Source organism: Coenobita brevimanus, chromosome 90 (assembly GCF_032717465.1).
Source record: "Coenobita brevimanus isolate Jiangsu-jjx chromosome 90, ASM3271746v2, whole genome shotgun sequence".
Lineage (NCBI taxonomy): Eukaryota > Metazoa > Arthropoda > Malacostraca > Decapoda > Coenobitidae > Coenobita > Coenobita brevimanus.
Genome location: NC_137043.1, coordinates 29,389,992 through 29,415,406, shown reverse-complemented (window position 1 = coordinate 29,415,406; position 25,415 = coordinate 29,389,992). Strand labels below are relative to the sequence as shown.

The 25,415-nt window shown below is 41.6% G+C and overlaps 1 protein-coding gene across 2 annotated transcripts in view; it reads right to left on the bottom strand.

Annotated features, from left to right (window-relative positions):
* LOC145411691 (nucleoplasmin-like protein ANO39) overlaps positions 1 to 23,538 on the bottom strand; it is a 32,019-nt gene extending 8,481 nt beyond the window's left edge. For both annotated transcript variants that reach the window (XM_080281704.1, XM_080281703.1), the window contains exons 1-3: positions 23,433 to 23,538; positions 13,159 to 13,262; positions 5,165 to 5,299 (exon numbers count right to left, since the gene is read on the bottom strand). In XM_080281704.1, coding sequence (XP_080137830.1) covers positions 5,165 to 5,299; positions 13,159 to 13,262; positions 23,433 to 23,466 — 273 coding nt within the window. In that variant the 5' untranslated portion in view covers positions 23,467 to 23,538. The remainder of the gene's footprint in view (positions 1 to 5,164; positions 5,300 to 13,158; positions 13,263 to 23,432) is intronic.
* Between the last annotated feature and the right edge of the window lie 1,877 nt (positions 23,539 to 25,415).

Genomic DNA, 25,415 nt, shown 5'->3' with positions numbered 1-25,415 from the left:
TCAATGATGCTCTTCTCATCCATATCAAAATTCTTATTTCAGTGTGTTCTAGTCTGCTTATACCTTGGTTAATGGCCAAGTTGCAATGCCATACAGCATAACACTTCTTATACATGTTTCATAGAGTACCCTGTGCATGCAAGGAGAGCATCTTCATTGTCAGATGAGGTAATATTTCCCTAGCTTCTATCCACTTCTCATTCTACGAAATGAACTGGTCTCTGATTCTCCTGTACTCAGCTTGTATCCAAGTTAGCAGAACTCTACAGATTCAAAGCACTTAGCATCTCAAACAACACATTCCAATCAATCATCAACAGTCAGACTACCCCTAACACATTCCAATCAATCATCAACAGTCAGACTACCCCTAACACATTCCAATCAAACATCAACAGTCAGACTACCCCTATACAGTATATTGCAAACTGAAATTTTCTTGCACCCTGCAGTCCACATCCAGCACCACTATGCAAACTGAAATTTTCTTGCACCCTGCAGTCCACATCCAGCACCACTATATCTCTATCAATCCTGTTTATTACAATTTGTAAACAAGTGAAAGCCCCATAACTCCCTTTTTACACACTGTACAAGGTCACTTACCTCACTTCATGAGATTATGGTCCCCACACCTATTAACCACGACCTCTGTTTTACCAACAACTTCAGCCTCTGCTTCTATCCCATTCCTCCAGCACTTGGACTTCAAATTCCTAATGCACAACACTGAGAATTCCTCACTTGATACATAGCTGTCCCTTTAAACAACTTCACTGCCATCTCATGATCCATTCACCAAAACACAGCTTCCTCAAAGCCAGTTTTACCACCACCCTCAGCACTTACCAAATGCCTTCTCCAAATCCACAAACTAGTAGTAACAGCTTTCTAGTTCTTCTAAGGTATGGTACTTCCATTTCAGCTGATGGACAGTGAATACAGTACTGCAGTCAAGCCTCTCCCTGGCACAAAAACCAACTGCACTTCATTTACACTCACTTTCATCATGTTTTCAGTGATCTTATCCATGACCTTCATTCTCTTGTAACAACTTCAACTCTCTAACTTCCTCTCTACTGTATCACCCTTACCTGACACTTTCAACCTAGCAGGTTGTCTGAATGCTACAAGAAGGAAAGAAAAGCATTTGGGAGCTGAATGCTAATTGCCTGCCAGAATATGCTGTCGGCCAAGTCCTAGATTTTGGCCATACAGTATCTTGATACCCTGAAGGTTTCATGTTGACAGCTCAAGCCGTTCATGAGATATAATGGTGCTACAGGTGGGTGATAAAAACTAAGACTTTTGGCTGCCATTTTGATGACCTTGACCTTGACCCCAAGTGCCCATTTAGCTATGTTGATACCCTGAATGGTTCATGTTGATAGCTCCAGCTGTTCATGAACTATAATGGTGCTAATGGCAGGCAATAAAAACTATTGGCAGCCATTTTGGTAACCTTGACCCTGACCCCGAGTGCCCATTTTCAAACTCGGCCAAAATTTTGGCCACATCTTGATACTCTGAACATTTCATGTTGGTAGCTCACGCCGTTCATGATATATTATAAGAAACACACACACACATACACACTCACACAGAGGCGGGCAAAAACATTATTGCTCTGCCTTGTAAAGGAAGGCGATAATAAAAGCAAAACAAAAGACTGTCAAAGTAATTCATTTAAAATTAATTGGCTCATTCAAGATAATTAACATGTTCAAATGGTGTCATAGCAGTTTTGCGAGGGGGAAAATTTTTTGTGGTAGGTGGTGGCACTCACCATCCACTCACTCAATGTAGTGGTGCTTTGAGTGTCTACCCTTTCCTCTCTTCTGTCATTCCTCTTCTGTCTTTCATTCCTTCATTCTTTGCTCTTCCTTCTGCCTACGGGTGATTTTATACTCTCTTCTTTCTTTCCTTCATTCTTTCCTCTTCCTTATGCCTACAGGTGACTACACTGAGTGACAAGCCAATGGTTTCCTGTACATCAGGAAACCATTTACTACGCTGGGTGATAACCATATAACCAAATTATGGTGCCTGGTGTTTTAGCGAGTAATTAAGGCACTCCAATCAGACTGAACCACTGTAGGTTTATATCCAAGGGGTGGTTGGGGTTTATTGCTCACGTAATGCCACTTTGGGATGAGTGAGGCTGCTCACTCTCATCTTAAATGTCAGGACCAACTTGCCTAGCCCTGGGCTCCTACACTCCTCATGGGGCAACACAGGATTGGAGGATGGATGGATGAATGAACAGTTTTTGTCTGATCCCTCAGAGTGAACCTGTCTAGCACAGTACTGCTGCAACTTACTATACTAGTTATTTCATTGGCTACTGGTACAGGTATATACAAACTTCACCATGGCATGGCAGTGATCCTTCAAAGATGCATTCCCAGTACATCATGGTCATCCCAAAAAAAGGAAAAAGAAAGCACAGAAGAGGAAGTATCAACAGCATGACCCGTCAAAGGGGCCACATAATCATTCAAGTCCCTGTCATCTCCAGAACAACACAGAAGAGACAGAAGAGAAAAAACGGGAGGAGGAGTGATGATAGCTGTGAAGAACAACATAAATGTAGATACCGTGGAAATGGGAGAAGGCAAGGCTGAAGTGATAAATATGAAATTAGAAACTGGAAAATATAGCAAGGGAGATATGGCAGTAGTGTATGTTCCCCCTAAGACAAGAGCATGGAGTGATGATGAATACAAGGAAATGTTGTCAGACAGAAAATGATTGAGAAAAGTAACAATACAATTTTAATGGGTGACTTCAACTGTAAAGACGTGAACTGGGAGGAATGGGACTCAGGAGGCAGCAAAGATGCATGGGGCATTACATTATTAAATATTACAATGAACAATGTGATGACGCAATGGGTCAAAGAAGAGACACGGTTCCGAGGTGAGGACACACCAGCAAGACTAGACTTACTGTTTACCAAAGAACCCGATGCAACAGGATCCTTGGAATATCTCTGTCCTATTGGAAAAAGTGATCATGTGGTCACTGAGTTCCAGATGATAACAGGGAACGTGGAGCCAAGAGACGAGCTTTATAGGCAAGGAAGATACAACTTTGGGAAAGCAAACTTTACAGGATTGAGAAAATTTTTCTAAAATGCAGATTGGAGACAATTCAGAGAAACAAGAGAGATACAGAGGAAGTGGGATATTTTTCTGGGCTTCTATAATTCGGGAGTGGAAAAAAAAAAAAAAAAAAAAAAAATAGTAGTTTAATAGAAGGTGTATGATAGCAAAAAAAGAGAGATAAGGCATAGAATAATTGGAGAAAGAGAGGTAACAACAGAACAAAGGAAGAATATAAAAGAACTAGAAATGATTACACAAGAATACGTAGAGAGGAAGAAACAAATTTTGAAAAAGGTGTAAGACAAATGTAAGGATGAACCCAAACTGTTTCATAGATTTGTTAATGGCAAACTGAAACAAAAGGAAGGAATCACCAAACTGAAAGTAGAAGGAGAGGTATATAAAGATGCGGCAATGCAAGCAGAAATAATGAACAAACGTTTCCAGTCAGTTTTCACTAATGAAAGTGAGTTTGTGGAACAGGAGGGAGTGACTAGAAATGTAGTGATAAAAGATATAAAGGTGGAAGTACAGGAAGTGTATAAATTACTGGAAACTCAAGATGTAAGGAAAGCCCCAGGACCAGATGGAATCTCTAATTGGGTACTGAAGGAATGCAGAGAACAACTGGCAGATAAGAGTCACAGTTTAATTGTGTGTTCTCTGGAAGAGGGGAAAGTCCCTCAAGAATAGAAGAGGGCAAATGTGGTACCAATTTATAAGGGAGGAAACAGGGGAGAACCCCTGAATTATAGACCAGTGTCCCTGACCAGCATGGTCGCAAAATTGTGCGAAAGAATTCTGAAAGAATTGGATTTAGAAGTGGAAGGTCATGTGTGTCCAATTTGTTGAGTTTTTACTCAAGAAAGATTGATGTGCTACAGGAGAGAGATGGTTGGGTGGATTGTGTGTATTTAGATTTGGAGAAGGCCTTCGACAAGGTACCCCATAAGAGACTAATGTGGAAACTAGAGCATATAGGAGGACTGAAGGGGAACCTCCTGGAATGGATGAGAGACTTTTTGAGAGACAGACAAATGAGGACAGTAATAAAGGATAGGATGTCTGGATGGAAGGATGTAAAAAGTGGAGTCCCACAGGGCTCGGTGTTGGCGCCAGTAATGTTCCTGATTTATGTAAATGATATGGTAGATGGAGTGAACAGTTATGCAAGTCTGTTTGCTGATGATGCAAAGATCATGAGGAAGGTAGAGGTTGAGAAGGATTGTAAAATGCTGCAGGAGGATCTGGATAGGATACACGATTGGAGCCGGATGTGGGAAATGAAATTTAATGCAAAGAAATGTAAAATATTGGAAATGGGTAAAAGTACCAAGAGGCCATCATTGAATTATTTGATGGGTAATGAACCAATCACTAAAGTGAAAGAAGAGAAAGATTTGGGAGTGCTGGTCCAGGATAGTTTGTCACCTGAAAAACACATTAACAAGGCAGTTAGAGAGACATATAAACTCCTGATTAATATAAGAGTAGCTTTTCATTATATGGATAAGGAGATGATGAAAAAATTTATAGTGGCCATGATTCGCCCCAGGTTAGAATATGCAGAAGTAGTGTGGTCCCCACACAAAGAGAAAGATATAAACACGATTGAGAGAACACAAAGAACAGCAACCAAAATGGTCCCCAGTCTGGCAGATCTGTCGTATAGAGAGAGGTTGGAAAGGCTGGATTTGCCTTCCTTAGAAGAAAGGAGAAAGAGAGGAGACATGATTGCAGTGTTCAGGACCATGGTGGAAGTAGATAAAATTGACCGTGAAGATCTGTTTTTATGGGATAAGAGAGTAACGAGAGGACACGGAATGAAACTCAAGAAACCAAGCTGCTTGAAGGATATCAAGAAATATAGTTTTCCTTATAGATGTATAGACCTGTGAAAGAGTCTGGACAAAGAGACTGTCCAGTCTAAAAACTTAAATGAGTTCAAAGATACATTTGACTTATTGAGAAACAGAGACGGGACCCCACGAGTGTAGCTCATATTCCTGTATATCACAAGTAGGTAAATACATAAAAAGACTGTAGATGAGACTCACTTCTACATTGGTGACGTGGCAAGGTCCGACTTTTGACACACAGATGGGAATCTTATGCTTCTTTTCATTGTACCCAGTGACCTCCAGCTCCACCACATTGGCTTCACCCTCCTTTGCTTCAGCTCCCAACACAACCTGACAATAATGGAGACAACAGTGAGAACACGAATGTCAATGTCCATCTTACGAAACACTACATAATGTTGCTGTTGTTGTCACTGCTTACCTCTGGTCTTTCTGGCCAAACAAAGCCAATGACCACAGATTAGGCTTAGCAAATGCTTCTGTGAGGTCAGTCAAGCACAGTACAGTGCTGCGCAATCACTGTGCAAGGATCTGGTACTCCATTGTGGCTGAAAGCACCTCACCAGGGCCCTTCCCACAGTGAGATCCAGAGAACTATAAGAAGGTATGGCTCATGGGTGGATGTCACAGATGTTCCAACCAGGGTGCACAGCACCATGGGTAGGCTCCTTGTTTGTGCCCCAATATCTATAAAATACAATGAAATAATAAGAGGTCTCAGAATATGGCGAAGATACCTTCAAACTGAATCATTTCTCCCATGCAACTGTAAATCAGTTCTAGGGAACAGGGGAAAAAGAATACGGGTACTGCCCTCATAGCTAATTCTTAAACCATGTGTCGTAAACAGACAGTGGTTGGATCCTGTCCCCTCCCACCCCTGCCCAATACTACATTAGAAAAGAGGAAACTGCAGTTAGCTGGTTGACCTACACTTCACAGCTCCTGCCTATGGATAAGACTAGACTGTAAAGTAATCTCTGTAATATCCGGATGCCCAATACCCGGATACCCCAATGTCTGGACATTTTGGGCCCGGGCCTTCGGCCCCCCCCCCCCCCCCGGACATTTTTTCCCAAATGTACTTTGAACTTGGCATGCAGCACTGACCAGCTGTGTTTTGTCGCGTACTTCCACCGACGTCCACCAGGGCGACGCTGCCTCCTCCCCATTTCCCACTTACCCATCATTGTGAGTGCACGCTTGTCACCATGGCCACCCACACGTTCGCTTTTGTTGTGGTGCCCTAGCTCCTGCAGGCTCCGTTGTTCCTTTGCCGCCTGTTACCCGTGTGTGTGACAATGGCCCCGCCGCCTGAGAAGAGGAAATGAGCAGTTCTGACTCTGGAGAAGACGTGGGAGGCATTGGATAAGGTGGACGCGGGATGGTTGACGTCTTGCATCCTTTGAGAATTCAACCTGGCCCACTCTACCTTGTTTGATACCAAGAAATCCCGGGACAAACTCACCCAGTACACGGCTGATCTTGCACTGAAGACCAAATGCAACGTGCAGAGGAAGGTTATGTACCCTTCCAGGTTTGCAGAAATCAACCACTCCACGCTGATTTTGTACCAACAATAACATGCTGCTGGTGTGCTGATGCGTGGTATGGAGTTGAAGGCTGCCGCCGATAAGTTCGCCAAGCTACATGACACCCCAGACTTCAAGGCATCCGAGGGTTGGTTCTTCACTTTCAAGTTACGCCATGGACTTACCAACTGTAAAGACCATGGCGAAGCTCTGGACGCCAACGAGGAGGGAACAGAGGAGTTTCAGCAGAAAGTGAAGGGCTTCATCGACAGGGAGGGTCTCACTCTCGGTCAAGTCTACAACGCTGACGAAACTGGTCTATTCTATCGCTCGCTGCCAACGAACACTCTAGCAGAGAGACAGAGAAGCATGTACCTGGCCGCAAGCTCTGCAAGGAACGGATATCTGCTCTGTGTCGCGCCAATGCTAATGGCATGCACTAGCTCAAGTCTGTTATTATTGGCCGTGCAAAGCAGCCTTGGTGCCTCAGTGGGGTGATGTATGTCCTGCCTGTCGTGTGGTACCATTCTGTGAAGGCTTGGTTCACAGCCAAGTTCTTCAAAGACTGGTTTCACCAGCACCTAGTCAAGGACGTCGTCCATTACCAGAACACACTGGGAATCCCGCACAACCAGGTAAAAGCTCTCCTTCTCTTGGACAATGCACCTGCGCATCCGTCCGACAAGGAGTTTGGTGGCTGAGAATGGCCGCATTAGGTGCTTGTTTTTGCCTCCTAATACAACTGCTCTCATCCAACCAATGGACCAAGGAGTGATTGTGACAACAAAGAGGCTGTACTGTCGGAAGTTCCTGGACGAGGTGATGGTTGTTCTCGGGGACGAGGAGGAGCACAGGAAGTGACGGGACACGCAAGGCCAGCAGACTTTGGAAAACCTTCGCTGCTACAACATCAAGTCAGCCATCTACAACTAGGCCAGTGCATGAAGGGAAGTCTCTGTCAAGATTCTGGAAAGTGGTTGGTTTCGTCAGCTTCTCGGAGCCAATGTGGTGCACTACTTTCTAGGTTTTGACGTGGATGAAGTGCATGAGTGGTTGGATGACAACGAGGGCAATCCTGGGTATCAGATCATGTCTGATATCGAGATCGCATCTTCAGTTGCCGGTAGAAGTACCCAGCCTGAAGATTCCGACAAGGACAGCGAGGATGATGAGGACTCCTCTCAGCGTGCCACTACCGCAGCCATCCCCAAGCTAAAAACACTCTGGGAGCATGTCGAGTTCGTTCTTGACTACCTAGAACACCCGGACTGTGACAGGGAGATGGGACCCTGGGACTTGTGGAGGAAGTGCGCACTTTTAGGCAGCGCATCATCACTCGCCAAAATCGCCATTCTTAATGTCAATCAACCATTGACACTTTTTTCATGCCTGTGACCCCCGCAGTGCCCAGCCCTGGCTCCACACCACTGCCTCCCCAAGACAGGCCTTCCACCTCCGAGCCACAGCCCAGCACATCGACCACGGTGGAGTCGCCACTGGACATGAGTTTGCGCCTATCTTCAGAGTCATCTGCAGTGGGTAGTCGATCACCACGTCCCAGCGACGCGCCCCTCGGCCACCTGCAACACCTACTCTCGGACTCTGACAGTGAATAAACAGCAAAAACTCACCACTAGACTACACGGGAATTTACAGTGTTGTGCAGTGTAAAGAACAGAATGTGAAGTGTTAAGAAATTAGAATTCAGAGTGCAAATGATCAAGTGCAGAGTGCTACTGTACAGTGGAGAGTTTCAAGTGCAAGAGCAAGTAAGAAATGAATGTGCAGTGTTAAGAAATTAGAATTCAGAGTGCAAAGGCTTAAGTGCAGTGCAACACTGAATTACTGTAGGTGTTTCAGGTGCACCTTCTTACTGTCAGAGTCTGAGGAGTGGTGGGTTATTCTTTGCAATGGCAATGGACATGTTGTAAGTACCCTTGATACTGTTAAATATTTTCCATACTCACCTCTAAATCCTCGTTCTCTGGTTCCTTTTCATTTATTTCATGCTTTCTGTCCCCTATTTGTGTGAATAGGGTCTTAAATAGGAGCTATGCATGTCTGGCAGGGAGTTATGTATGTAGGTGGTTTTCTGAGTTAGGCTGGGTCAGGGTCCATAAGTACCTGTCCAGTAGGCATTTTCCCCATTTTCGGACATGCCTTTGGCTCTATTACATCGGATATTGGAGAGATTACTGTATGTATTATCATTACAGTATCAACATACAATGAAAGGTTTGGAGCCAGCAGATCCAGTGTTTGGCCCTTGGCCTTTGATTGATGCTGCTACTGTGAGTGAGGCAATAGGCAGGATGAAGGTGGGGAAGGCAGCAGGTGTGTCTGGGTTGACTACCGAAATGTTGAAGGCCTCAGGAGATATAAGGGTGAGGTTAGTCACTGACCTGATAAATATGATTATTTATGAGTGTGTTGTCTCAGATGATTGGCTGAAGAGTGTAATTGTAAATGTGTATAAATGGAAGGGTGATGCCCTGGAAAGAGGAAATTATAGAGGTATAAAGCTTTTAGATCAGATAATGAAGGTAATGGAGAGAGTTTTAGAAGGTATGATTAGAGAAAGAGTGAATATTGATGAGATGCAGTTTGGGATTATGCCAGGTAGGGGGTGCAATGATGCCATATGCATTGTTCGACAGCTTCAGGAAAAATATATTGGTAGGAGAAGGGCTCTGTATTTTGCTTTTGTTGATTTGGAAAAGGCCTTTGACAGAGTCCCTAAACAGGTGGTGAAGTGGGCAATGAGATAGCTTGGCTTGGAGGAGTGGCTGGTTAGGGTGGTTATGGCTGTGTATGTGAGTGCTCGCACCCAGGTAAGAGTGAATGGAAATTTAAGTGATGAGTTTTCCGTGAATGTTGGTGTGCATCAGGGTCAGTTTTGAGTCCCATGTTGTTTATCATGGTACTTGAACCCCTCTCACGTGACTTTAGAAATGGACTCCTGCGGGAGATGTTGTATGCTGATGATTTGGTGTTGATTGCAGAGAACGAAAGGGAGGCGGAGGGAAGGTCTAGAAAGTGGAGAGGTGGTATGGGGCACAAGGGCTTAACCCGTCACGTCCCGAGGCTTTCCGCACCTCCGACATCCCCCAGTCCCGAGGTATTTTCGAAATTTTTTTTTTTGGCTAAAACCTTCGCTTTTGGTGAGAAACATCGAAAATTCATAGAGAAATCGCTCACCTGAGGTTTAAAGTGCCCAATCCAGGTAGGAGTTCCTCCTTACCTGAGTGGGTTTTCTAACATGCTGGCACCAAAGAAAACGAGTTCTATGGGAGGGTAACTATTTTATCCACTCATAAACGGTACTTATTTATTTACTTGGTACGAATGTATATGTAGTATGACAGTATATTGGTTTTCAAGCAGTAATAAAGGCATTATAAGCATTGTTTCACTCACTAACTAATCACCATACCTGACCTATTTTTGCCACACTACCTGATCATTATTTCTGGCTGTTTCTTCTTCTAATGCTATGTAAACATTGTCCTCCACATTGTCATCGATTGGGGAATCACTCTGGCCCTGAATAACTTTACTAGCCAGGTCACTGGTAATAGGTCCTTTGCCAAGACAATGTCGTGAGGGGGGGAGGGGGGAGGTTATGCAGTGTAAGGCATTGTCCTTGCTTGGTATCTTGTACAGGAATAGAGGAAGGTGTCCCGTGTATACATACGAAAAATCACGTGTGAAAATTGAAAATTGTGCAAATTAGCGACCTTGCAATTGCACGACGTACTGGTACGTCGCCGGGACTGGCAAATGCAAATCGTGGTGACGTACCCATACGTCGTCGGGACGGGGCGGGTTAAGGGTAAATGCAGATAAAACAAGAGTGATGATATCTAGGGTTGGCGGCAGTATTGTCAAAGATGAGGGAGTGGCCATGTGCAGTTTGCCACAAGGGCGTGGGAAGTAACTCCATCTTGTGCGGTGTTTGTGATAAATGGGTGCACAAGAGATGTAGTGGTTTTAGAGGTAGTCTGTGAGATAATGCTGATTTTATGTGTACGGCGTGTCGGGGTGAGCAGGTGGATTGTCAGGCGTGAAAGGATTGAACCTGCAGGTGAATCTCTTGAGTATGTGGAAGAGTTTTGTTAGTTGGGAGACGTGTGCTGGAGGTGAGGCTGGAGCTAGCTCTGTGGCTAGGGTGAGAAGTGGTTGGAAGTAGTTCAGGGAGCTCTTGCCTCTCCTGACGTTGAGAGGACTCTCCCTATGTGATAAGGGATCTTTGTATGCAGCATGTGTTAGGAGTGTAATGATGTATGATAGTGAGACCTGGGCAGTAAAGGAGGAGGATATTCGCTGGCTCAGACGTACAGAAATGACAATGATTGGGTGGATGTGTAGCACGTCCCTGCGTGCAAGGTCTGGGGGGGCTGGGTTTACGATGGAAGAGTTGAGAGGTAGGATGGGATTGGAGTGTATTGGTGTTGTGATGAGGAGAGGTAGACTGAGATGGCTTGGACATGTGGAGAGGATGGGGGATGATAATTGGGTGAGGAAGGTGAGAAGTGTTAATATTGGGGGTGGGGTTATGAGGGGTAGACCGAGAAAGACATGGGACTAGGTCATTAAGTGTGACCTCAAGGTTAAGAGACTGAACAGGGAGGCTGCAATGGATCGTGCAGCATGGACAGCCACCATTAGGTGACCAAGGCCGACGCATGCAAGCATTTTGGAGCCTTTAAAAACGAATGAGATGAAAACTTTCACTGTTACTGTACTTATAGCTATGTTCAATCTTATCACATCCTGGAATACTGGTGAGGTACAAGCATTTCTGTCAATGTATGATTGCTACTGCTCCACCTCATGTTTGAAAACTTGAATACACCCGCCCAGGACTTTGGCTGGTTCTGTCATGTATACTGGAGCTGTAAGCATGTTTCATTTTAAATGTGTAATACTAAAAAGATATCAGCTCAGGTAGTGGGGTGATCGCAGGGAACCTCAATTTCAGAAGGAAGAGGACAACGAGTGTAGAGGTGAAGAGCAAATGTTTTGATATTTATAATGTCATCATCAGTGATCTAAAAAGGGGAAACAAAAAAATCAAGTCAAAACACTAAAATCACAATATTTTGTAAGTGAAAAACACACATACAGACACATAGTCTAAATATGAAGAAAATAAAATAGGGGGATGGGAATGGATACTAAAACAGTTACGTAACATAAAGAGGTACTGCAGACATAGTGTTATTTAGAGATGGCTTATAGGTCTTTATATACAGTATACTGCTTCTAGCAATCAAATGTTGAGGTGAACAGCATCTTAACTGCAAACGTTTTGACATTTATAATGTCATCATCAGTGATCTAAAAAGGGGAAACAAAAAAGTCGTCAAAACACTAAAATCACAATACAATACTGTGTAAGTGAAAAACACACACACAGACACTCGGTCTAAATACAGTATGAAGAAAATAAAACAGGGATGGGAAAGGATACTAATACAGTTACGTAACATAAAAGAGGTACTGCAGACATAGCGTTATTTAGAGATGGATTATAGGTCTTTATGTATATTGATTCTAGCAATCTTATGTTATTATTTGACGAAGAAGCTAATACTGTACTTTAAAATACTCCTTTTAAAGTATGATATCACAAGATTATGAAGATATGTTCGTGCTGAATAATGTTAAGGAATATCTATCTACAGCCTGATGCCATGATCCCGTAAGGGGTGGCTGTTTCTTTGAGTTGGCTGTTCTATGGGGAGGGGCACAACCAACTGCCAATCCACTGGCTGACATGTAAGGAACATGTATGTTTGGTTATATGTCTGCCATCCAGTGCTGTATGTGGTTTCCTGGCATACAAGAAACCATTAGGCTTGTCAATCAATGTAAAGCCACCTGAAAAGGAAAGAGTAATAAAAAAGTTACAGGGAAAAATGGGAGAAACAGGAAGAGAGGAGGGCAGACAGAAAATGAACGATAAAGGTGACGGCAGATGTAGGCTGCATTACATCATGTGAGTGGATGATGGTCGCTGCCACCTCGATCATGGGAATATTTTGTAATAGTATTCTCTTCTGGTGTTACAGAATTTCTGTCAAATGCCCAGAATAAAGCTTGGACTAACACCAAATATTTCAATACACTATCTATCTATCTATTGCCAGATGCCTCAATCCCGTTTGGGGTGGCCACAAACAAATTGCCTCCAAGTCGCCCTGTCCCCCGCCATTTCACTCCCCTGCTCCCAACTCACACCCCTCTCTCTCATATACCTCTCCACCCCATCCCTCCATCTCATCCTCGGCCTCCCCCTCCCTCTTCCCCCCTCCACCTCACTCACATACACTCTCTTCGTCGGTCTTTCACCCTCCATCCTCTCCACAGATTATGATAATATCAATGAAGCTGCTGGCAGCCTTATGCCTCTAATGGCCAAGGTGTAGATATTGTACGTGGGGATTCTTCATTCTTCCAATTTTGTCCCCAAATGAGTTCAGACCTGTGCTCTTCGATCTCGTGTGAAAGTGCAAAAACCCAATTTAAATGGTGATAGTAATACTGCACTTGATTACTATATTAAGTTTCTGAAGCCTAGTAAATACAGATCACCTAACACTCCACAAAGTGATAGCTGCCATACATAAAAAATCTTCAATAGTGTCCACCTACCTGCCTGACCGAGAGGCTGTGGGTAGTTACTGTGCACTCTCCTGTGTTCTCAACAGTCACTCCCTCCCATTTCGCCTCAGGGTTAGCAGCTGTGAGTGTGATGCCTGCAAGATAAAATGACAGCTTATCTTTAACTAATACCTCAGTTATTCATCAAAACAAACTTGGCAGAACCTTGGTGAATACCAGTACAGTACTGTATATTAAAACTAGTGCCTGGGGATAAGCTACATAAGCCTGTCCATATGTAGCTTAGCCCTGGACCCCAGCGCTGGTGCTGTGGGCTTGTCGGGCACCGTTGCATGCCACCTGTCCAGCTGGAGTTGAAGTGGTCACTTGTGACCTCCAACACAGCATTAAATATTTGAGCTCCACTCATTGTGAAGTAACTATGCATGATTCTTTCTGTTCTCTAAGTAGTGTCCTGTTCTCTTTCTGCAGCACATTATCCTCTTTTTGGGTGGATGCTTAACCCTACATTAGGTAAAATCCCCTCCAAGATCTTACACACATACAGTACCAATAGATACTATTTCAACTTCTTTGCAGCCAGTATAGTTTCACCTCCTTCAACCTCTCCCATGAACAGTCATTGAACCATCATTGCTATTTCAGTGCAAATGCTTAATGAAGTGTTGCGTGTGACTAAAAATGGAAAGTGCACAAAGTATTTGTAAATTAACAGTTAGAAACCACATCTGCAAGGGTGCAAGACGGTGTGAATGAAGCTGCTTAAGGGATGGCTGATAAGAAAAGGTGTAACATTTCCCTTGATGCTAACTTGGACAGTGTCCACCATCATGCTTCAGGAAGAAAGACGGCTCAATCGGTAGAGAGTTGGCCTGCAGTCCTGACAGACCCGGGTTCAAATCCCGCTGAGGCAGGGAACAGTTTAAGGATTTGAATTTCATAAAATCAGACTTTACTGATCTACCAGAAGGCCCGCCGACATGTCGTAAAAATACCCCCGCTAATACCAATACACCAGTCCTGTATAAGACAGCCCTAGCATGTATTCAATATGGACGGTGGGTGTTAGCGCCGAAGTGGTGACATGTAGAGGTGTGCGGTACGTAGGAGGACTACTGGGCCTTGAAAGCAGGCTGTGAAGCCTATGCCCAGAGTCGGTCACCAAAAAAAAAAAAAAAAAAAAAAAAAGTTAGCTATATATACTGTATATATATATATATATATATATATATATATATATATATATATATATATAAAAGTGAAACATGAAACCACTGCCCTATACAAAACATAAAACATAAAAAATGAGGACAGTGATGCAGCAATTCAAGGCATTTCAGTACTAAATATACCACAAGTTATTAATTAATGTTTTATTTTACATAAACAATTATGGGGGCACTCACCATCCACTCACTCGATGTAGTGCTGCTTTGGGTGTCTGCCCTTTCCTCTCTTCTATCCTTCTTTTTCTGTCTTTCTTTCCTTCACTCTTTCCTCTTTCTTCTGCCTACGAGTGACTTTACACTCCCTCTTCTGTCTTTCTTTCCTTCATTCTTTCCTCTTCCTTCTGCCTATGGGTAACTCTACACTGAGTGACAAGCCAAATGGTTGCCTGAACACCCGAAAACCATTTATTACGCTAGGTGGTAATCACATGACCAAATTATGGCACTTGGTGGTTTAGTGGGTAATTAAGGTGCTCCAATTGGATTGAGCCTGTGTAGGTTTATATCCAAGGAGTGGTTGGGGTTTACTGCTCAAATAATGCGACTCAGAAATGAGTAGGGCTGGTCACTCTCATCTTAAATGTCAGGACCAACTTGCCTAGCCCCTGGTTCCTACGCTCCTCATGGGGTGACATAGGATTGGATGATGGATGGATGGATGGAAAAAATTACGAAAAACAAAAAACTGTACTGTACACATACACTGTGATGTTAATGTATGCAACAGAATGTTTACTACCAAATGCACATGATGAAGTGCACCAAACTCAAATGCACTCAATTTAAAAACTATAAACACTGCCCTATAAAAAACATTTACAAAAATAAAAGACAAAATACAAGGACAGTGACGCAGTGATTTATATTCATGGCGTTTTCTTACAAATTTACATTCTTCAGGAAAATACTGTCCTGGAATTTCAGTACTAAACAATTAACAGGTATAAATCTAACATTTTGCAGAATAAATTACAAAAAACAAAATATTGTACATGTCGTGGGGTTGGTGGAGGATTAGTGCCCCTCCCTGTAAAACAATTAACTCTAAGCCCTTGGCCACCCCGTCTGGGATACATGGCGTCTGGCAATGAATGAATGAATGATGTCAAAGAAAGCTGCTGGAATGTTTGTGACAGCACCAAACTAACTCAGAAGTACAGTATACAATTTCTATCTATTTATTTATCGCCAGATGCCTCAATCCCGTACAGAGTGGCCAAAACAACGTCCAAGCATCACTTCCATATGTTAGAGGTGGTTACAATACTGTCGTGTAGTAACTTTTTCACTTCCATGCTCGCTTCCCTGTTTCTTATCATAGCCTTCAAGGAACCAACAACCTTTCTTCCTTGTTGTATCCTTTCAAGCACTTCACCCTTCAAACCTCCATCCTTACTCATCACACTACCCAAGTACTTAAATGTACTCACATTTTCCATTTCCTCACCATCTAACCTCACTGTACATTCACTGACTTCACCTCTCTCAAAGACCATCACTTTACCTCCATTCACCTTTATATTTTGTTTCTTACACACTCTCCCAAAGTCATCCACCAAGCCTTGCAGCTCCCATTCATCTTCACTTAATAACACAGTATCATCTGCAAACAACAGCACAGAGAGTTTCCAAACACTACCCTCTCTCACTAGGGCCACTCCAACATCCACTGCCCTACCTTGTATCTCTTTTATTACCCCACCCATGTACAGACTGAACAACCATGGAGACATGACACATCCCTGTTTCAACCCAACCTTCAAAGAGAAAAATTCACTCAGTTCACCATTCACATGCACTGCAGCCTTAGCACCCTCATACATACTCTTCACAGCATTCAACAACTTCCCATCTACTCCATATATTCTTAATACTTTCCACAATCCTTGTCTATCCACCCTGTCATATGCTTTCTCAAACCCATGAAGGCCGTATACAACTTCTTTCCCTTTTCTAGAAACGTTTCCACTAAAGATCTGAGAATGAATATCTGATCTACACAACCTCTTCCCTTCCTAAACTCTCCTTGTTCTTCTCCAACTAATTCCTCTGTTATTTCCCTAACTCTGTCATTAAGTACCCTACCATACACTTTTCCTATTACACTAAGAAGACAAATGCCCCTATGATTACCACACACTTCTTTGTCCCCTTTTCCTTTGTACAAGGGAATAATTATACCTGACTTCCAATCCTCCGGGACTCTGCCTTCCTCCCTGGCCAATCTGCACATCTTCCACATCCATTCTACTACAGTACTATCTCTCCCCCATGCTTCAGCATTTCACCACACACTCCATCCACCTATAAATAGCGGTGGAAGTCTAACTGAAGTGGTACTGATCCTACCTGGAGGAGTTTGCCCCCTTGACTCCCCACTGATTATAATCTACCTCAGGGGATTCAAACTAAAATATCTATCTATCTATTGCCAGATGCCTTAATCCCATACGGGATGGCCACAAACAAATCGCCTCCACGTCACCCTGTCCCTCGCCATTTCACTGCCCTGCTTCCAATTCACACTCCCCTCTCTCATATACCTCTCCACTCCATCCCTCAATCTCATCCTTGGCCTTCCCCTCCCTCTCTCCCCTCCACCTCACTCACATACTCTCTTCGTCAGTCTATGTGTAAAAACAGCACCATGCATTAAGAGCATTTGGTAATCATCACATGACCATGCAATGGTGAAGGTGTGTGTGATGATAAAGCAAATTTTTATATACACTAGACTGGAAGCATCCAAAAGAATCTGATACATGTTAGTAAAATAATACATGGCAACTAAAATATTTCACACTTCATAAAATTTCAGTGTTGCAAAGTACAATATGGTAATTTAACCTTATATTTACAAACACACACACACACACACAAATCATTTCCATTAAGAAATTTGGAAATAATGTCACTGTCCTATTCTAATAAAAAAATTCTGAAAAAAATAGGGATAAATGTCACAAAGCCATAACACTAGACTTTGAAGATGAAATTATGTTCTTCCCAAGGTGATTTACATTTTAAAAGAATCTGACCCTCAAATCTACCACAAATCACTACAGCTCTATTCAATCTACTCTAAGAAAAGATGAGCCTTAAGCTTTTGAATGTGGCAGCCAATTGGTTGTCTTGAGTGCATTCAGTAGCTATTAACAGCCCTAGCATGTATTCAATATGGACGATGGGTGTTAGCGCCGAAGTGGTGACATGTAGAGAGGTGTATGGTATGTAGGAGGACTACTGGGCCTTGAGGGCAGGCTGTGAAGCCTATGCCCAGAGTCGAACACACACACACACACCAAAGTTAAATTACAGTACTGTACAGTGCTTTTATTATAATGGTTACAATAACCAACTGACAGTAAGCTTGCCCACATAAAATATCATACACATATAGTTATTTGTGTGCAATAATTTAAAAAGGTGGCCTTACAAAGTTTATCAACTAGACTAGGCATCTCTGAAATTTTGAATTCTCAGGACAAATCAATAAACATTCAGGTAAAGTTTTACGAATACTTTGATTTTTCCCTCCCATGTTTAGGCAAATTATGGTAAACCTGTCATTACTGTGATATTTTGTAAAATCCAACAGTAAAACATCAGAATTGCAATAAAAGTGAATGGCAGACGCAGATGAAGAAGCTATATCATCACCCTCATAAAGAAATAAAGAAACTGCCTAAGTCATTTTTCAGCGATTTCTGGATTTTTGCCAAAATAAATTCTTCATCACGTGGCGCACCTATTGGTATAGCTGCCTTTGCCAGGTCTTGGGTGTGAGTGGTCTAAAATGCGCCTCTAAGTTTCTGCCTAAGTCACTGAAAATTAAGAAAATGAGACAGTTTTTTCTTTTAATTTCCCGAAAAGTAGAAAAAATGACTTACTGGTACGCAGTTTCTTTATGAAGGTGACGATATGTTGCTGACACTTTTAAACATTCCGCAGCCCCTACCTTGTCACAGCTCCGTAGTCATAACCAAATATTTGAAGCTAAAAAGAACACTTACTGATGATGCAGAGTAGAAAGCATAATGCAAGCTGATGCAACAGCAAGATGCTCTAATAAATTCAAATATTTGTCTGCTTAGTCAAGTGGGACATCCCACGAGTGGCCAACCCCCCCCCCTCCCAGCCACCGTCATATTTGCTAAGTTAGACTTTACAAACTATAACAAAAAATGAATTTACCTAAATTTTCCTGAACACGAGAAAAATAATCAAGGTACTGTACAGTACTGGTAAAGCTTTACTTGTACATGTTTTGATTTGTCAAGAGAATTCAAAATTTCAAACATGTCTAGACCACCTGATAAACTTCGTAATCCCCCATTTTAATATTAATCCATACACATAACTACATAAATTTTAATTGGGAAATCTTATCATCAAACGGTTATAGTAACCATTATAATATTAATCACTGAAATGGCATCGTTAAGAATAAATACACCCTGACAACCAGTCTGCGGCCAGCATTCAAAAGCTTAAGGCTCGTCTCTTCTCAGAGTCGATCAAATAAGCTATAGCTTTCTCGTTCTAGACCAGCCAACCCCACCTCAGAAACTAGTGCTTCCCAACCAAGCATTTTTTTTTCTTTAATTTTTAGGCATTAACTTTGCTAAATGATGCTTAACCTGACCTAGACCAGTGTAATTCAAGCCTAAGTGAGATCAATTTCCAGTTGCTGGCTGTGGGTGTAATGCACCTACCGCATAAGAGTCCATCTTAACTGATTTAAATTTTTAAAATATAAGACAGACCTACTTCCAACTCTCTGACTGGCTGAAATTGAAACCCAAACACATCACATTGCTTAAGATCATAATGCACCACCAAAAAACAAAAATGGATTGCATTTTTTTATTTTTTGAACGTGTGGAAGTGTGGTGGTTTCTCCGAAGTTTTCTTCTTGATTTAGAGTTTGAAGGCACAGAGCGGTGAACTTACCTATAGTTGTGAATATCCAGAAATACCATGGAGAGTAATAGGAGCCGAAAGATTGGCCGTGGCTGGCATAAAAGGAAGAGAGATGAAAACAGTGCAAGCAAAGGAGGAAAATATGGCGTCGCCAACGACGACATACACACTGAAAAACGAGGGAAATGCAAGGAAGCAGTGACGGAAGAAGATAAGGAAGTCTGCTGTGAGGTTTGTGAAATTTGGTTCCACATCAAATGTGAAAATATGCCCGAAGAAGTTTATGACTACATGGAGAAGGTTGGTGGTCATATAATATGGAACTGCAATTACTGTAAGAGAGGTTGTGCTAAACTTCACTGCCTCATGAAAAAGGTGGTAGAGCATAACACTGAGTTATCAACTAGACAGGCAGAGCTAGAGGCTAAAGTAGATGTGGTAGTCAGTGATATGGATGAAGGACAACAAAAGCACAAGGAAAAGAATGAAAGATTAGGGACCTGTGAGGCTCAATGTGTAGAAACTGCAGATAAAGTTGAAAGTGTACATGTGAGTGTATGGATATAGAAGGCAGAATAGGCAAAATTGAGGCGAACGCTGCTGACATGGAGGATAAATTAGCCTCGGGTATGATCTGCGGAATCAAGGACAGTGAGAATGAAGAACAGAGGAATTCAGATAATGCAGAGGTTAAAAAAGATGTACCGGTACATTTGCCTAAGGGGGAATCTGTGGAGGTGGTTCTTGAGGAAATTAATGAAAGAAAGGCTAAGGAAAATAACTTTGTGATGTACGGTGTCCAAGAATCAACTTCACAAGTTACTCAAGAAAAGACTGAGTATGATAAGAAATTTGTAATGAAACTTACGCAGATTTGTCAGGTAAACTGTGAACAAGAGTGAGATTATTAACGTAATTCGGCTGGGTAAAGCAGCAAGGGATAAAACCAGACTGATACGAGTGATTCTTTCAAATGTGAATATCAAGATTAGATTGTTTGATAAAATAACGAGCCTCAAGGGTAATAAGGAATTTGAGAATGTGAGGATAGTGCTTGATATAACAAAGAGGGAGAGAGAGCTTGACTCAGTTTTGTGGAAGGAAGCAAAAAAATTGACAGAGCTAAGGAAGGGAAAGTACAGAGTGAGGGGACCTCCATGGAGGTGATGGATAGTCAAGCTGGTGGACTTGTAAAAAGTGAAAATAATGATGGGAAAAAGAAACTGTTTGTTATGTTTAGTAATGCAGATGTGTTAACACAAGAAAAAATTGGGGAATTAAGCATGAGGTTATATCAGATGGAGATAAAACCACACATTACTGCACTACAAGAAGTGAGACCAAAACATTTCAGGTTTGAAAGATCAACTGCAGAATATAATATAGAAAACTTTGATGTTGAAGAAGTGAACCTGCATTCCAATGTGGGACGAGGATTGATAGTGTACAAGAAGAAAGGGACAAGATATAAAGAAAGGGATCTTAAAACTGAGTTTTGTGAGTACTGCTGTCTGGAACTGGAATGTGGCAGTGGTCCCAATGGTAGATTACTCCTCACCTCTATATATAGAAGCCCAAATAGCAGTGATCAAAACAATAAAAATTTGCTTTAACTAATGAGAGAGATTGATCATGTAAAAGTGTAATACAAAATACTTCTTCGCGATTTTAATCTGCCTCACATCAACTGGGATAACTGCACAACTAGTGCAGGCATGAATGATTTTCACACACTGCTGATTGAGGAAGCTCGTAATTGTTTCTTAACCCAACATATAATGGAAATGACTAGAAGCAGAGGGGAGACTGGAGGAAGTATGCTGGATCTGATATTCAGTAACGATGGATATGGAAAGGTCTTCAATAGCAGAAACGGAGGGAGAAAATGCAAGCATCCATGCACAGTATTTTTCACAAGTATTCATACCTGAGACTGATGAAGAAGTTCCGAAACTCAAACCTAAAGACGTACCAGCTCTCTCTAGTATTGACATATCTAAGGACAAAATCCGAAAGATATTAAGTAAACTACAAAGAAACAAATCTGGACCAGAAAAAATTCACCCAAGGATACTGAAAAAAGTGACAGAGGACCTACTTGATCCCTTACAGATATTATTTAAAAGTTCATTTCAAGAGGGGTAAATACCAGATGACTGGCGACTTGCACATGTGACAGCTATATACAAGAAAAGAGATAAAAGAGAGCCCGGAAACTACAGACCTGTAAGTTTAACTAGTGTGACATGAAAGAATATGGAATCTTTGTTGAGAGAAGAAATCACAGATCACATGAAGAAAAGTCATCTATTTAGTAATAAGCAGCTTGGCTTTGTCTCGGGAAGGTCAACTGTGTTACAGCTGATTAAAGTATTGGATCGTTGGACTGAGGCTGTAGATTCCAAAAAGGCTGTGGACGTGGTATAGTGCGATTTTATAAAAGCCTTTGATCGAGTACCTCACAGGAGACTTCTTGAAAAGGTGGCAAGCTATAGGATCAAAGGTAATTATCTTAGATGGATCAAAAGCTTCTTGTCAAGCAGAAGACAGAAAGTTATTGTGAATGGTATCTCATCGGGCTAGAAAAATGTCACCAGTGGGGTGCTCGGGCCTCTACTGTTTGTCCTATTTGTAAATGACTTCCCAGAAACTGTGAAAAACGATAGCAAAATCTACCTGTATGCTGATGCTACAAAAATTTTCAGGGAAATAGAGAACGAGGAGGACTGCCAAAAGCTACGAGAAGACGTATATGAACTGCAAAAGTGGACTGAAAAATGGAGGCTGCATTATCATCTTGAGAAGTCCAAGTACATGAGGATAGGGAGAACTGGTGTGGAAGATAAAGGATACCACTTGCAAACAAAAATAAGCAGGACCAAAGCAGAAAAAGATATAGGGGTGTTGACAGATGACAGACTGAAGTTTTCCAATCAATTAGCTGTAGAAATTAACATGGCAAACAGGATTGTGGGGATCATTAGAAGGACCTTTGTCCATTTGGACCAAACAACCTTAAAGGTCTCTACACTGCCCTAGAGTGGCCACATTTAGAATATGCTAACCAAATATGGAGTCCTCACCTAGTGAAGGACATTGAAGCACTGGAGGGTGTTCAAAGAAGGGCCACCAAGATGGTACCAGGATTAAAGGATCTATCCTATGAGAAGCGCTTGAAACAGCTAGACCTGCCATCATTAACATTCCGGAGATCCCGTGGAGATATGATTGAGACTTTCATGATCATCAGAGGTGTATACAATGAGGACTGCACGTATGGGATATTTCAGTTGAGGGAGGAAGGCAATACAAGAGGCAACAGCAAGAGGATATACAAGAACAGAGCAAACCTGGACCTGAGGAGATATTCATTCCCACACCGGGTGGTAAATAATTGGAATGAACTGTCGGAATGGGTGGTAGGGGCAGGCAGTGTGGAGAGGTTTGAAGCGTGTCGGGATAAATTTTGGAAACATCAGAGACAGAAATTTAGTTATAAGGAAAAGATATCCACCACACGTGACCACCATCTGGGTTATAAAGAACTGAGAAGCCTGGAGACACAAGCTTAGGAAAGAGCCTCTTCCGGTACAACGTCTACGGTAATTTACAGAAATGTAAACAAACTGTGAAGACAAGTACTAAAGATCCAACAATATCTTATTCTTTATGTGAAGAAATGTCAGAAGAAAATAGATGGAGAATACAAATGGATTTAATCTCATTATTTCTTAGAAATCCAGGGTTATGGCTTTTAACATTATATAATTCATAAAACGTGTTTTCTACTGCTCAAGCTATAGCACTACTTCACCAAGCACAGGTATGGTATGCATACTAAAGAAAGCGCGGCAACCCTTGTCTTGCTATTGAAATTCTCTTGCCTAGCCCTACTTGAAACCATAGATGACAACGCCGATCACGTGGTGAAAGACAACGTGAAATACTACGCAGTGAATGAAATTATAGTGAACTCATTCAGAAGTGCCAAAAAAGCACGAAACAGTTACTATTAAGTCATGAGGCAAGTGGCGTCCCTTCTCCCTCCATGATGCCGGTTCAGGTTACGTGCCAGTTATTTATAATGAAATCCACTCTGAAAAGCAACGTCACTAAGAAGAAAAAGAAACTAGAGGTATGCTGATGTCTCACCCCAAAAATATGACTTCTCCATTCCGCCTCGCATCTTAAATTGGACGAAATTTGACGATGAGCCTCCCCCGTGGCGTCAAGCGGCACGTGTAAATACGAAGGAAAGAGCGATTGTCAACAACGTGCTAAAGAAGCCTCTGATAGCAAATATACAAAGCTCTTAATATTGTCGAACATTTCTTAATATAATATTTCCTATTGCTGAAAGCAAGCAGGTATACAGCGGTCATAACAAGTAGCTCATGATATTATACGTTCACACCTCAATGAATCGTTTGTTGTATATGGTAAATGGAAACCGTCAGACGCTATCGTATTTATTCAAACAAGGATAACTATTACGATAATTACCAGATGTGAACAATATCAAATCACATCCTTTATAAAGGCCTGTTTCATGCTTTACACAGAGGAAATTGTTAGATAATGTAAATATACAGGAACATAGGTGAAAGAGAGTAGGTATATGGATAATGGCGAAAATAAACATATTATCCTAGTGGCCCAGAGTGTTTCCTTTATTTACTTTTGCTCACCATCGGCTCGAAGACGAGTTCAAAAGGGTAATTAAGAACTTTTTTTTTTCTTCTTTCAGTGAATAACTAAGGGATTTGGTGGTGACGACATTATTCTTGTGAAAAGAATAACAGTAAAACCTCAGTGCTTTATATCAAGCCATCGATTTGCCCGTGTAACTTGAATCTTGTTGCTAGTGAAAGGCCCATATAAAATACTGTGACCATTTTGACTTGTAGTGTTAAATTGAGTGAATTGCTTGTACTGTCTGCGAAAATATTATCATGTCATCAATTCAATATACCCTGTCAACCAGCAACTTTAAGAGAATTCCTAGTATGTCAGGCTAAAATGTTAGTCTTGGAGTTATTTTTTTTTTTCTTAATAAAATTTTGCATCTTAATGGGGAAATAGTAATAATAATCCGTATTAAACTGCAAATTTACAGGTTGCCTGTTGGAGTGATGTGCCTGGTAATTGATGCTAACAAAACCTAAATGTACATAACTTCATGAAAGGCTAATAATAAAGCCATAAACCGGTGATTCATAGTAACATAGGAATTTCTTATCAGATACAGCTCTAATCAAAATTGTATTGCACGTGTGCTTATTACAAGGTTTCTTTTCAGCGACAGCATTACATGCACAGTACAGTAAAACCTTACACTAATGGACTAACTGGGGCCCCAAGGCATTCTGGAAAAAAAAAAAAAAAATTAAGCTTCGATAAAAGCAACATCTGGACATCCCCCTAACCCGGAATTCTTTTGATATATCAGACATTAGTCCAGATCGCACGAACAGTTTTTAAACTGTTTTCACTACCGCTGCAGTACGGTACTGTACTGTATGCTATTATATTCACTATAATAATCAAATGGTATAATATATGATAATACTGTACTGTACACTGGTAGACATGGCTTTTATTTACCATACTGTGGTGAACATGGCTGAAGTGGTCAGGCAGTCTGAACTGCTTCTGGTTTTGGATTTTTTCCGATATACAAGAATTTAGTCTGGTAGCTCCTCGATTCCAATAAAAGCGAATTCTGGTCTACTGAAGTCCATTATATTGAGGTTCTACTGAACAGTATCGGGAGACATTGGTATATCTCGGTTGCTATTGTTGTTACCATCTGCTTGGCATAATATTGTTTCTGACTCAATATCCTTAGTTTAAATGTCCAAAATTCATTGTTGTAAAATCTGTCATGTCTAAATACACCGTACTGAATGTGTGCAAATAGTAAGTTTTCCCTGCATGAGCAGCTTTAAAGGAAACTATATATATATATATATATATATATATATATATATATATATATAGTAGTTGCAAGGAGAGTGGAAAGGTTACAAGGGAATGAGAAAAAGGCAGAGTATAAGAGAGAAGTGGAGGAACGATTGGGAAAATATGAATCGGAGCAAATGGGGGACGTGGAAGGTGTGTGCAGGATATTTACAG